The following is a 14688-nucleotide window of genomic DNA, read 5'->3' as shown; positions in this document are numbered from 1 at the left end:
CTTAGGAGGACCTTTTTCTTTTACAGTTGGTGGTATCCATTTTTAAAATATGAGTAAAAAGCAACCCTTTAAAAAATGATTTCTGATTCTGTTAGGACTAGGTGAGCCGCTTAAAAATTAGTCCCAGTTAATCCACTAAAAAAAATACTTAGAATTTGAGAGATGGAGAAAAGCTTTCTTTAATTTTCCTTAATAAAACAGAATTAATCAAAGGATGTGTGACTTTCTAGGCAACTGTGTGAGCTTTTCATGGGGGGTGGGGTGCAAGGAGGAGACCGAGCTGAGGAGGTGGTTGTTTGAAACAATGCCGGGTGCCTGATCTGGGCTCAGTAGGTATTTTTAAAATGAATGGTAATGAAGGGCGGTGACTGGGCTTGCTTGCAGTCTTCACTGTGGCTCACACAAGAAGATGAATAAAATGACACAGCCTGTTCTGTATATTGACATGATAACAGGAAACGAACCAGCCATGCAGAGGAAAAAGGAGGAAAGGAAGACATTGAAGCAGATATCTTCAATTACTTTCTAATCTCAGGGCAGCCAGGCAACATGATTAAGGAGAGAATGTTCACCTTCTACAGTCTTCCCTTGCCCCCAAGCTGCCAGTGTCCTGGGCTTCTGTGAAGGAATGAGGGAGTGGGGATAAGAAGGAACAAACCTGGTCTAAGAAGAAGGCCGAGCGGCAGGGGGAACAGCATACTAACTTGGGCCACTTTGTTGGAGTTTTCTCAAGGAGTTTCAATGGTGGTGGTAGTAGTAACAGAAGAAGAGGTGTGGAAGGAGAGGTTGAAGCCTTCTTCAAAACCTGCAATGAATTCGTTTTGGGGAGAAGCAGGACTCTGGGCACTATCCCTCCCCATTTGGCTGGAAAGGGCCAGTCCTGGGAATTCCTGCCCAGAAAGCTCCCATGAGGTAGGGTCCCCTGTAGGGCTCCTTTTACAGAGCAGCTCGCAGGAAAGAGGAGAAAGTGAAGGGGCATCAACAGGTATCAGCTACACTCCAAGTGTAATGAGGTCTGCCCTCTGTCCACCCTAAGGGCCCTTGCTATGTGGCCCCCAGGGAAGAATAGTCTGACATTGACTTTTAAGAGGCCTCTTGCCCAGAGGGAGTATTGAGCTCTCCTCTTAAACTAGGTGTCTGCATAACCAGGATAGGTAGGGATGGGACTTTGAACGAACTCCCTAGGTAGGGGGCAGATGGAAGAAGAAGACTACGTAGGCGCGTAGGCCTGGTACTTGGGAACACAGGATGCGGGTAGAGCCAGAGAGGAGCTGAGCAGGGAGTCCCAAACAGGAGAGAAATATGATCCCATATTCCTGGCACTATATTCTAGCACTTAAAAAGGAACACTTCTCCCACTACCCTCAACCCTACCTCCTACAATGGAGTCTGCTCATCTGAGTTCTGGCTTGGTGTCCTCTGGGAAGGAAAGGTGACCCCAGAGGAAAACTCCAGTAGTGAGAGATGGGATCCAAATGAATGGGCCCTGAGACAGGGCCTTTGATGATGGAACTGGGGGCTAGAAAAGTCTCCAGGGGTCCCAAGAAGGGTAGGGTCTGGGATGGCCATCTTAGTACTTTGAGAAACAAGAGTGGAGGTTAGATGGCACAGGAGTTGGGGATGGCTGGGGATTGCAGCACTGCCCTATGCCACAGGCCAAACTTCATCTGGCATGGTTGGTGGCTAAAGAAACTATATGTATTTTGAGAGAAAATCTGACCCAGGTGAACTCCTGGGTAAGCCAAGAGAAGTAGCTTGGCTAAGGGCCACAGAGGCTTTGTTAGGAAAAGTCTACAAGCACAAGTCATGGAAGCCAGGACTAGCGGTTGGAACCTGGTTGCAAGGGGTGTGTGCATGTATGTGGGTTGTAGCATGAAATAGTATTTACATAGCTCTTTTAAAAAGATAGAAAGAATCTCAAAAATCTGGAAAGGCTGATGGAGATTTGGGGGGATGAGGCCTCTCCAAGATACGCCCTGACATCAGTGTGGCCCAAGTTACCTGTGGCTCAGCCATGGCCCTGGAGCCCAGATCTTGGAACACAAGCAGGTTAAGAGGGAGTGGGACACATTGGGCATCCTCCGCTATTGCCCACTGGCCTTTTGCCTTTTTACCCTGCTCCAGATTTCATGAGGCTAAAAAGGGGATACTTGCTTTGGTGGGTATGACTGACAGGTGTTGGTGGAGGTGACTCTCTCAGGAAAGGCCTGCCCTCAGGAAAGGCCTGAAGCCTTCTGTAGGAGTCACGGATGTGCCTGTGTGGGTGCAAGTCCTCTTCAATCTGCCCATCTGCCCACTGAGTGGGTAGGGGCACTTTCCTTCTGGATGCATCCCTGAAGTCCACCCACAGGCAGATGCCAGACACCCGAGACCTGAGGGGACAGGGCCCACGAGTCCCACTACAGCAAGAGGAAGTGCCCCAGAACTATGTTCTCCTGGGTCTGTCACTTCCTGTGTGACCAAGCGTAGGCCTGTCTTCTCCTCTGTAGATTTCAAGAATTGGGTGAGTGAACCAGGTCTCTTTCAGCTCTAAAAGTCTAGGCCTGATGTTGAGCAGAAAAGAGATAATAATGATAAGCAATATGTATTGAATGCTTCTTGTGCGCCGAAACACTGTTTCAAGTACTTAACCAGTGAATTAATGTGTTTAAGGTAGTCAGAATAGCGCACAGCACACAGTATTGCTATGTAAGTAAAAAAATCTTCATTAACAACCTTGAAAGTACTCTTATTCCTACTTTTCAAATGAGGAAACAGGCCCAGGGAATTTGCTCTACTCGCCTAAGATTACAGAGCAGGTAAGTGGTAAAGATTTGAACCAAGGCAGTCTGAACTGGGAACATACTCACCTCTTTAAAATCTACAAGTTAGCAAGAAATCAATGTCCCCTTCCCTAAATGGGAGCAATTATTCAGCCTATGGGGTAGTGACATTTAAAAACTCAATTAGGGAGGGAGCCCCAGGCACTATGGGGGTTGCTGAGTGGTAAAGGGAACTTGGCCCCTGGACACCAAAGAACCATAGAAGAAGCAGGAGAGACACTTGGCCAGTAGTTGGCAAATATAAGCATGCTTCTTAATTGCCTTTTGGGAGAGTGTTTACAAAATGCAGGTCCCAGATATTCTGATTTATTAAGTCTGGCCTGAGACCCAGGAACCTGAATTATAAACACATTTGAATGCAGGTCTTTATTAAAGAATCATTGTCCTTAAGTACGGAAAAGAGGGAAGAAAAAGACTGCATTGCCAACAGACAATGGAGGGTCAGTGGCGTTAGGTCGGGGCCGACTGTCGAAGTCGGGTGTCACAGTGGTGCAAGAAATGACCCGTGGAGCCCACCAAGGTCCTGAAATGGGCGCAGGGGTGAGAGGAGTGTGTGTGGGTGGTGTGGAAAAGGGCTGAGATGTGCATCTGCAGTGTTCTAAAGCTAAAAAGTCAATGAGATCCGCCCTCTCAGCCTCAAGGGAGCGCAGAGGGAATCCCAGAACGCAGGCCCTGTGGTAGGACAGTCAGGGCGAGGCCGGTCCACCGGCCCCGGGAGGCGCTGAACGTCGTGCTTTTCAAGGCTGCGGATTCTAGGTACCAAGGATCGCAGTAAGGGAAGTGGCAAGAACAGCAGCCCAGCCCGAGGGGGATGGTTAAACACGTCTTGTCCTACCGCGGAACCCTAGTTTCCTGCTTCTAGGAGCCCAGCGCGCGGAAATCGCGCCACCTCCGGGAAGGCGGAGGAAGTGAGGTAGCCTGCCAGCCTGGAATCTGCCTTCAGGCTCCGCAGCCTCGGGTCGGCCTAAGCTGCCCATCCCGGGAAGCAGCCCTCTGGGGGTGGGCGCAGTACCTCGGACCCTCCACAGAGGCCAAAGCACTTTGCGACAGGAGGAGGAGGAGGAGGAGGAGGAGGAGGAGGAGGAGGAGGAGGAAGAGGAGGAGGAGGAGGAAGAGGAGTCACTTGTCCTCCCCTCCCCCCGCCCGCGCCCGGGGCATCACCGGCGCCGCCGCAGCGGGCAAGACGCTTGTCCTACAGCGCCTCCTCCTGGACAAGGCGTCAGACAGCCGAGCAGGGGGGCTGAGCCCGCCGGGAAAACGCGAGGCTGAGGCTTCTTCGCGCGGGTGGAGATCTTCCCGCACCAGAGGCTGGGAGCCGGTCCCTCAGTGTCTCCTGGGGCGGCCAGAAGTCGAGAGGATCCTGAGACGCCCTCCCGTCCCACCCCCCAGGCTCTCGGCCCAGGAGCGTGCATCCCCCATTACTTAGGCGAGTCCAGGCGGAAAATCCCTCCAGTTTGTCCGTTTATTTATTTATTTGACCACTCTCTGCCGAGCCGCTGGACCCCGCAGAGCCCTCGAACGTGCTGCTCTGGCGTAACAAAGTCCGGGAATAGTACGGCTGAAGGACTGGCCTGAAGTTTGGCAGTTTGAGCAGAAGCCCGGAGGAAAGGCCTTTTCCTAAAGCAGAAGCACCAGGCTGAAAAAAATCTGTAACACTTCCCCGAGGATCACACATAAAAATTTTCTTTTAAGGTGTCAAAAGTGCGTGCGTGTGTGTGTACGTGTATGTGTTACTTTTAACACCTTCAAAGAAGATCTGGCTTCCCTTTGGCCACTAGCTCGCATTTGCAGAGTGTTTCTAAAGCACAGATTTAAATTGGGATGGGGTGGTGAGTCAAGATGATTGAAAATAACGTAGTCAAGGACAACATGTTTGGCTATATTTAGCCTGAAGGCTGGAATAAAGGAAAGATGAGTAGCGAATACTAAGGGAGGGAGGAGTGAAGAGATCGGGTTCTATCTTCCTGCTCTCAGTCCACTCGCCCCCTCCCCCATCCTTGCCTTATGGCTGGATCCCCGGGCTGGGCTATTTCACTGCACATGCGCCAGACGCCGAACGAGCGTGCGTGGCAGGCGCTTAGGGAACTGAACTGTTAAGAGCAGCTTGCGCAGCGCTCTGCGGTGTGCGCCAGCGCGCACTGCTTGCGTGCTTACCTGCAGAGGAGCTTGGACGCCCCATCTCAGAGAGGCAGGAAACGTACTTTCTCTTTTCTTTTCTTTCTTTCTTTTTTTTTTCAGGAAAACCTGTATTAAAACCCCCAGCCGTCCCTTCTGATTTGCAAGCCCTGTTCCACCAAACCAACAAAATCGCCATGTTGCCAATGAACACTCTCAAGGTTGTCATTTGGATCAGCAATTTCACATCCAGTACACGGCTTCTCTTGAGTGGTTAATCGAGGCGGGGAAAAATCACCCTACGTTCAGAAAGCATGACTTATCCCTCATTCTGCACAACCATGAAGTCTAAGGGACTCGTTCCTAGAAAGAGGGTATCTATTCACACCAATTCCGGAAAAGTGGCCCTAAATTGGACTTAAATCGGAATTCCGAGTTCTTCGTGGCTTCTCCCTAGCTTCCGGTGCCCCCGCGTGCCCTGCCCCGCGGCCGCACTGCGGCAAGGCCGTAAATACCTCTAACAGCTGCCTGCCTGCCCAGAGTGAAATACTGTCTTTGTTCCGATTTCCCCTGCTTCTCTAGCTCAGAAAACAGAATCCTGGCGAAATATATTTATTTGAAGGAGCATCTGACAGGAAAATACGTTTGGTTTTCAGCCCTGGTGCTTGGCCACATTTATAATAGCGAGTTTTGCTCTTTTCCCTGGTCCCCATGAAGAGTGCAAGCCCAGCTCACAGCCCCACCCGTAAAAACACCGAGGCTCCGACATGTCAGTGGCTCCCTGAACTGTAAACGGATAGAGGTTCGGGCTGAGGACGCTGGGAGTTACACTTCCTGGCTTGTGAGCTCTTAAGAGTCCAAGTGTTTCTTACTTAATTTTTTAAAAATTGAGTTTAATTTTTTTTTAATTGGGTTAACAGGGACAATGGGGGCATTTCCGGCAGTAGCAAAAGCGTTAACTAGTCTTCTCCTGGCCTAAGTTCAAATGTGATTTGCAGATTATTTATTCCCTTAAATGCAATCGACCATTAAGTTCCAATAAGCCCTTAATGCTACCACAGGACTTACAAAGAACCCTTCAGTCTTTCTTATCTGCCCATGACCTCACCCTCTGCTGCGTAATAGGACCTGAAGCCTGCCTCGGTTTTTAGTCACTTGGTCGCACTCAGCCACCCAATCCAGGGAAAAGCGACTGAAGCTCTGAACACTAGAGCTTGGCCATCATGGCCACAACTCCTCCCCACCCCCACGCTTGTCCCAGCCCACCTAGGGGGCTCCTTAGGCTTTGGAGCTGCCAGGGGACAGGCCTACGTGCCTCTGACCAAGGGCCTGCTTTTCAATAGGTAATGCTTTTTACCAATATGAAACAATGATCTCAACAGCCATTGAACCGTAGTGGCGAAACAGTTACAAAATACAGACATTCCAAATAAAAAATATCACTCAGTTTCTTATTTGTGAGATCATAGCGATCCACGACAATTCCTCAGCATCAACTGGCCACAAGTAGTGGCCCTCCATTTTGAAACCGGCGTGATTCCATCGTCAATTACTAAAAATACCTTTCTACACAGATGTCATTTATTGTTTGGGAACACTTTTATGGCCAAAACGATTACAAAGGAATATTTGGAATGTTAGGATTTGCCGCTGGGTGCTTTGGAGACGATATTCAGCGGTGCGCAGGTCCACCCCATGCGCAATGCGGCAGATTGTCCACAGGTTTTAATATTGCACAAGGTGTTCATGAAGGAATAGTCAAGAGGATTTGAGAGATGCATCCTCAAATGCTGTTCAAAATCGGTGGGATTAAAGAGCGTTCTTTTTTTTTTTCCTGCAAAGGATTTTCTTTTGATGCATAATGTTTCAGTTCAGTAATTTTGAAGAACAGGGTAAAATGTTGCTATATAACGTTTATTTGTAGGCAAAAACCCACAACAGGGCATTTAGAGAGCAAAATATCTACTCTTTTCCTATTCTGGCAAATAAGAAACACACGTGATATTTGAACTTAAACATGCTTTGAATTTCTTAAATATGTATTGATTTTTACCCAAGACCTGCACCGATTTTCTGATCCCGTTCCCTCGCAAAGCATGTATCCATTTTGTGACATAAAATAATCCAAATTCACTTGATAGATTATTAGATGTGGGAGGAACCTTTCTTAAGTTGCTGCAAAAATTCTCTAAGAACGAGAGAAACGGTTAAAAATATTTAAAATTCCATCTCATACATAAGGCCCAATAAACCATAAACCCTAGAAATTAGCCAGCATCACTCACCAAAGCCTAGATTAACAAACCAAACACATCCTGGGTACGCAGAATCCACCCCACCCCCACCCCCAGCCCCAACCCTCAAAAAACACCTGTTAGCGTCCCAGATACCTCTAACCACAGACAAGCCGCGAAACACTGCTCTATACTACCGAGTGCCTTTAGTGACCCACAGCACAGCTAAGACGTCCAGGAACCATCTACAGATTCTTCCCAGGGTGGGGATTGAGGGGCTCTCGATCCAGTGGGGTCCGATCTGCCCGTCTCCACCTTTCGGAATCTCGAGGGGAAATGAGGCTTCCCTTCGACTTCTGAGCTCAGCCGGACCCCACCCGGGGCCCCAGGGGACGCCTGCTCAGAGATGGAGTGATTAGGAAGCAGGGGGCGCAGACAGCCACCCCGAGGTACCAGAGAAGTATAGGGAGTCGGGCCAGGCTCACCGGGCTGCCCAAGGGGGTGGGCGCCTGGAGCTAGTCGGCGGCAGGGCTGGGGTGCGGGGAGGGGCGACACTTACCCGGAGGCTGCCGAGCAGGAGGCGGCGGTCGGCCGGGGCGGCTGCAGTAATCCATTAGGCGCTGCCGGGCTACGCGCACTGGGGGCGGCAGGGATCCGCTCATGTTGGAGAAGGAGTCGCCTCGGAACCGCGCGGCTGCAGTCACCCGGAGCAGGCCGGCTGCTCCTGGCGGGCGGTGTCCGCGCCGGCGGGGGCCTCGGCGCCCAGGGCTCCTTCCGGGCTCTCCCGCCCGCCGGGCTCCCCACCGGCTCCGGAGGCGGCAGCGGCGCGGCCCGAGCTAAGCGGCGATGGGGCCACGTTGGGCGCCGGGCGGGAGCGGAGGCCGCCGCGGACCCCGCAATCCCGCAGCCGGCGACTGGATCCCACCTCTGCAGAGACAAAGGTTAGAAAAAGAGGGGGTGAGGCTCCAGGAAGGCAGAATGCGGGGGGAAATTCGCCTGGGAAATCAGGAAAAAGGCCGTGAAGGCGAGCGGCGCCTGCACATGACCAGCCGCAGCCAATGACGACCGCAAATAGGTCATAAAAAGGTCTATTACCAAGTTGTAAATTTTCTTCAAACAAAAAGGAATTTGCTGCAATTCCTTGCGGATTTTGCACATACAGCTCGCAAGCGCCATGTTTTTTCCTCTTTCTTTCCCCGCTATCTTCTGTTCTCTCTCTCTCTGTTCCTCCTCCTTTTCCGTCCTTCCTCCTCTCCTCTTTCTTCCTCTCTGCTCCTGTCTGCTCTCTCTGCGTCTCTTGCCTCCATGGTTCCTGACTCTCACCTTTTCTAGGAAGTATTTCTTTTGCTCTTTTTTGGTTTGGCTCGAAACCTCTGCTGAATAGAGCGTTGTGTTAGAGGGGAAATGAATGCGGTGGACTGCACAGGCGCTCGGGGAGGTGATCCTGGCAGTCACCCCCCTCCGAGTCTCCTTGCGCGGGTCACTTGGCTTCTCCTCCCCTCCCCTCACAGAAAGGCCCGCTCCGGAGCGGCAGTCAGGCACTTTCGGTTTTTGGCCCTCTCATCTCCAGGCAAGCCAGCCCCAGTGATCTTGCGCAGAAAACCTGGGCTCTGCAGGCCAAGAAAGCCCGCCCTCCCCCTAACACCTCTCCAACATAAATTGGGGTCCCTTCCGTTTCTTGGGGTTTCCAGGGGTAGGAGAGTCACCAAACAGCTCAAAGCCTGGAAATGGTTTTAGGTACTTGTCAACTCCAAAATAAGAGTTTGAACTCCCAATGCTTGGCATTTATCTTGGCAGAAATATCCTCCTGGACAGTGCTGGGTTCAAGGGGAAGCAGTCTTTCTGGATCCCCTCTGAAACCTCTTGCTATGTCTCCCCTAAGTGCATTTCTTATTTCTGTGCAATTTAATTCTAGTTTCCCGTTCTTCCATTGCCCCCAGAATGTTTGCCCATGGAAAAGTCTGCTCAATGCAACACTGAAGAGGAGAGGGGCTCCATTTGTTCGGGAAAAGAGCGGACCCTCAGTTTCAGCCCTGGGAAAAAAATAGTCCTTTTTCTTCAAAGGCAGGAGTCACATTCCCTTTGCACTTCTGATAGGAGCTACGCCAGAGAACACCAGCTGAAAGTAAATGTCCTTGAGGGCCCCAGCATTCTCCTCATCATTAATGCATGGGCATGATCATCCAGGCTTCAGAACCTGCCTGAAAGAGGTAACCCATCCCCCAGTCCTTTCAAGGGCACTGTCTTTGGACTTCTGGTAATGCATTTATAAATATATGCATTGGATGTCCACGGGTAGGTTTTCTGCTATGAACATCCTCACATCCAGTAAGTACCTAAGTGAACATAGACTTAAGCAGGAAACACACAGCACCGTCTGAAGCAGGCCATTTGTATCCCTTGAAAAGGTTCCGATGACCTTGGATGTTTTTTATTAAAGGAATTCTGTTGCCATCTGTCAGCAAAAGTCATATTCTTTCTAGAAACTGTGCTGTAACTTTGCTGGAGGGAACCATAGCGGTATCCAAGGTCCATTAAAATGTTCTATTCCCCTGTCCACCCCCAGATGCCGGAAGAATCAGCAAACACCAGGGAAGCAGAGGACACAAGCTTGGATGTGAAATAGCAACATCTTACGCATTGAAGAATAATAAAACAATGTTTTTAATTACAAAAGAAAATGTGTAAGAATATGTGGGGCAAATTTGGGGGCCCTTCCAAGCTAGAATACTTTACACTGATCTGTACGTATGGAGCTGAACAGAGATTGCTCACTTGTAAAATTATCTAAGAATTAATCTCAATTGCCAGTTTTCCTCTACCCACATAAAAGCACAGCTTTATGACCCTCCTTTTCAGCCTGGGGAAGGGGAGCTGGGAAAAAGACTTTGCACTTTTGAAAAGGCAGCCATATTTGCACACTTTCCCCTGTGCAGAGGTAATCTAGGCGATGTGCTGGGCTTTGTGGAACCTCACAAAATGGCAGTCCCTGAACTGACTTTTCTCTAGAAACCATTGAGACCCACACCCTCTTTTGTGTGTTTCTGGTCCTCGCAAACAGAGAACCTAAATCACTTGGAAGGCTTGGTTCTTTCATTCAGTGTTAACATTGGAGGGTCCTATTTTTCTCTAAACGGTTTACAGACCTCTCTAAGCAGATTCTAAGCAATCCAGGGCCAAAAAGCATCGCCTAGATTTTCAAAGGATTCTCTGAAGGTTTATGCAAATTTCTGCAGCAAAAATGTTTGCTCGCTTCGCTGCAACCTTTGGATGTTTACAGGTTTGAGCCAATTAGGAGGTATCTTCTGTGCTCGTCACCTGGAGTCTGCATGAAACACCATGATGGGGGGTTTCTAGCCACTAAAAGAAGGTGGTGTGTGTGTGTATGTGAGAGAGAGAGAGGGGGGTGTAATTCCCCAAGCTCTTTATTTGAAGGCAGATCTATGATTTTCCCAGCTACAAAAAGAAACATATATACCTACATTTATTTATGACCAACACTTTCTGCTATGTGTAATCTATGTGGTATATGGGTAAGTACAAATATACCAAATATATACTTAGAATACCGCTTTTGTATATGTACAAATACTCTGCAATGCACCAGGTATTACAGCAGAGTTTTTTTCTGTACAAGAGCTACAATTTTACTATGGGTTGGGGGCGATGGGTCAAGAAGGTACACCATTTCCAGAGCAACACAGAATATAGAGGAAATAAGGACATTGCTACCTCCCCATCATTTCTTGATTTCCACATCCATTCATGCACCGGGTCCCCTGAGTCTTGCCGCACATCAGTGACTCTAAAACTGGAATTTGGGGAGCATTTTTGAGTGGGAGACAGAGAATTTTGCTAATAGAGGAATCACTTAAATGGAAGGCAGCTGGAGTTTGGCCAGCAAGAAGCTCTAGCCAGCTTGCGGCCGCTGCCACCTCCACCAACCCCCCACCGCCACCACCCCACAGGCTGTTTCCTAGCCATGCTTTCAGGCGCTTGGCATCTTTGCTCTAGAAGCCAACAGCAGAGTCTCAAGCAGCACACGGAGCAGAACGTTTCCAAATCCAGCATGCACATTTGCAGCTGTCTCCTCCCGTGCAAATGTTTCTTAAGCCGCAGGCCACCCGTGACTTAAAATGGTCTTTCCTGGCTCAGGTCAGCGAATGCCACAGCCACATCCTCTTCCCTGGTTAGAAAGCTAGGTGGTGTTTCACTTCTGGCCCCACCAGTGCCAACATTTCCCAGGTCCTTGAAGTGGCAGGCGAATAGCCCACCAATGCCTGAGGGGCTGATTCAGGCCTAAGACAGATTCCATTTTCTTACCTGTTGCAGTAAAAACCATTCTGGAAATTAAAATGTACCTCTTTAAAAATAAACGCATCTAGAACAAGCAAAGACCTCTTCAATGTCTACCTGATGAGGTGCTTCCCATTTTGGGGGGAGAAGTATTAGTTTACTTGAATTTCTCCTCTTCTCCACTACCCTTCTTTCCCCTCCTCTTCCCTCATAAAATGGCAGCTGCAGGAGCAGCCTCCAGTGGAAAATGGCTATCTTGTTAATAACAGATCTCAAACCCCAGCATCAGCACAGGCTCAGCGGAATAATCTGCAATGTAACCTGGACTCTGGGTCTTCCCCCACTGGGCCCACAAATTAAGTCCTTTGCGAAGTTCAAAGTTTTCACAATATCTTTGCAAGGCTATTTAGAGCAAGATGCAGCTAGGATAGCCCAGCCAGCCCTCTCTGGAATGAAAAAGAGACCCCTCCCCTGCATTTATTTATTTATTTTTACAACGCAGTGCTTGTAACCCCCACTTTTTTTTTTTCTTAAATAGAAGCTTTAGTGAAACGTTGCCTTCTAGTAGCCCAGGTGGTGGTTCCTGACTCAGGGAAAGGGTTATGTGCGGCGCTTAAAGACACTAGCTCTAGAAAAAGATTCATTTCTTTATTAAGGAGCTCGCTATGTTCTGGAGCGGTTGTTTACACTCGGATTTTTCTGCATTTGCTCTCAGGGCTTGTTTCAATAGGTGAGGCCATCCAGGAGAACAGCAGAGGACGTACCAACCGACATCTGAGACGCACACAAGTTGGCTCAAAATGGGCGTGCAAACAGAGCGAAGGGAATACAAATAAATATGGCACCTATTCAAAAAACGGAATCACAGCAGCGGCCACAGCATAGAGACCTAGCGATTTCAGGCGATACCAAGCGCAGTTCAAAACGAAAGCAAGTTGAGAAATGAGAGGCATTACACAAGGCCACTTGCCAGAGTGAAAAGTTAATGAGTGAAAATGTTATAATTGGCTTTTCAAGTATTCATTCACTTTAGATGATTAAATTGCCATAATTTGTATAGACTATAGAAAATTATTAGATGTCAACTATGACATTTTCCTGAAACTTTTGTCATTGGCCCAACACTTTCCCCAAGTTTAAGGAAGCTGCAGAGCTGGACTACACATTACACTCTTCAGCTAACATGTGCTTTATGAATATTTGGCCCAGACTTTTCCCAGAGATAGTACATTTACAAAACACTCACAGAAACTCTTTTGGGAGTAAACAAAAGGCACCCGAACCATTCATTATAAAAGCAGAAACGGAAAACATAAATAATACGTTTTAATCAAATAACATAAAGTAAATATTCTGCAGGCATAATTTTTTTAAAAAAATTAATAGATCTCTTTTAACTTACTCACCATAAAGAAATGATATTAAGTGTTCAAGTGCACTTGTTTGATTAATAAAGCATTTTCTATTCAATTATTTAGTGCTAATCATTAGGAAGTTTATGTTGTTGAGGCAAATCACCAACTCAGACATTAAAAACTACCATTACAAAAATATAGCAACAAGGTCAGTATCAAATTACCCTTACACAGGACAGCTCAAGCGCTGCTTCTATGCAATACTATAAACTTTTAACACCCAAACCCCTCTCAAAACGCAGAAACCTCAAGAGCAGTGACACGAAGGTAGCTTGAAATACAGGTAAAGTCCTCTCCAAAAAAGAAAATAGACGGTGTCCGACAGCATGTGTTGATCATTAGTTTTAATAGTCCATGGTCAAATTTTTAAAGGTAGAAGTTAATTTGTCAGGCCTTCAGCTCTGTCTTCCTCCAGCTCTTGGGCTTCCTTTTTGGTTTCCCCATCCTTTGCCTCCTGTCGGGAAACTGGGAATTTGTCCTTGTTGTTCTCTTTTTTCCATTTCATTCTCCTGTTCTGGAACCAGATTTTTACCTGTCTCTCAGTGAGGGCTAGCGCGTGGGAAACCTCAATTCTTCTCTTCCTGGTCAGATAAGGGTTAAAAAGGAATTCTTTTTCCAGCTCCAGGGTTTGGAAACGACTGTAGGTTTGTCTTCCTCTTCGTCTACCAGGAGCTGCTGAATTAAAAAAAAAAAAAAAGGAAAACAAGCATTTTAGAAATGTAATGGTGCCTCTGCAGGTTGCTGGAGCTTTCTGGAACGGGTCTAAGGGATGAAATATACACAAGTCTCTTCAGCTCTGATATATATATATATAGAATATGCAGGCAAGAGGAACAGAGAGAAAGTCTTCACAATAACTGTCCCCATCATCTTTACGCGGTTCCTACTTTACGAGAAAAAAAAGTATTACTTTATGAATAAGAGCCACTATAGCTACACAAGAAGGAAAAGGAGAGGGCGAGGAAAAGGTAGTTTTAAAGCTAGAACGTGAGACGAAAGCAGATTTCTCCCCCTCTCCCCGCATTAAAAAAAAAAAAAAATTGCATCCCAACCTTGTGGTCTCATCCAGGGAAACATTTGAGAAGGAGACGAGCTCTGATTTAAGTGGTCTGGGTCCTCGCCAATATTACCACTGGACGATTTACAGTCAGGATATTGTACCAGCTCGGCCTCTTGCTGGGTCGTAAAAATCGGCTGTCTCTGTAAGTTATCGTATCCGTAAAACTTCGCGGGCTCCCCGTGACAGGCAATCCCGCCGCAGGGGGGAGGCGGAGGATGCGGAGGATGCGGAGGAGGGGGGGGGGGCGGCCTGGTAGGCTGCGGCCGGGCTGCCCCCGCCGGGGTGGAAGTAGTCCTGGCCGGGGCCCGGGCCGCCCCCACCACCGCAACCCGGCCCGGCGGGCGGCGGCGACGGATGCGGGTGCGCGTGCGCCTGCGGGGGCGCGTGCGGGAAGCCAGCGGCGCTGTTGCCATAGAGCTGCAGGGCGGCGGCGGCGGCGGCGTGGCGGCTGCCGACCTCGGGCGCGAAGTGACAGTCGTAGTAAGTGGGATTGATGGCCTCGCCCGCCGCGGCCGCCGCCGCCGCCGCCGCCGCCGCGGCCGCCGCCTTGTACTTGGAGTACAGCGGGTTCACGAAGTAAGAGCTCATCGGAGCGGCGACGGCGGTGGCCAGGAGCCGAGGTAGGGCGGCCCCGGGCGGGCGGTGCGGAGCAGGCAGGGAGCGCGCCTCAGCGCGGCCGCACTGCCGCGGGGGCCTCTGGGGCGGCTGCTCGCGCCGCCGGGGCCGCCGGGCTGCGTTGCTGCTGC

At 49.2% G+C, this 14688-nt stretch overlaps 1 protein-coding gene and 1 long non-coding RNA gene across 2 annotated transcripts; one reads left to right on the top strand and one right to left on the bottom strand.

The window, feature by feature from the left end:
* The first annotated feature begins 7385 nt into the window (after positions 1 to 7385).
* On the top strand, positions 7386 to 9848 carry LOC113919595. The gene is made up of 3 exons (XR_003519057.2): positions 7386 to 8112; positions 9112 to 9381; positions 9738 to 9848. It is a non-coding gene; the product is annotated as an uncharacterized LOC113919595 (long non-coding RNA).
* A 2136-nt stretch (positions 9849 to 11984) lies between these two features.
* Positions 11985 to 14664, bottom strand: HOXD8 (homeobox D8). The gene is given in 3 exon segments (XM_027588964.1): positions 11985 to 13557; positions 13935 to 14184; positions 14186 to 14664. Coding segments are annotated over 3 exon segments (891 nt in total). The 5' UTR covers positions 14531 to 14664; the 3' UTR covers positions 11985 to 13261.
* Between the last annotated feature and the right edge of the window lie 24 nt (positions 14665 to 14688).

Source organism: Zalophus californianus, chromosome 3 (genome assembly GCF_009762305.2).
Source record: "Zalophus californianus isolate mZalCal1 chromosome 3, mZalCal1.pri.v2, whole genome shotgun sequence".
In the NCBI taxonomy this organism is placed as follows: Eukaryota; Metazoa; Chordata; class Mammalia; order Carnivora; family Otariidae; genus Zalophus; species Zalophus californianus.
Note: the sequence above shows the minus strand (reverse complement) of the source record. Positions and strands in the feature narration are given on the sequence as shown.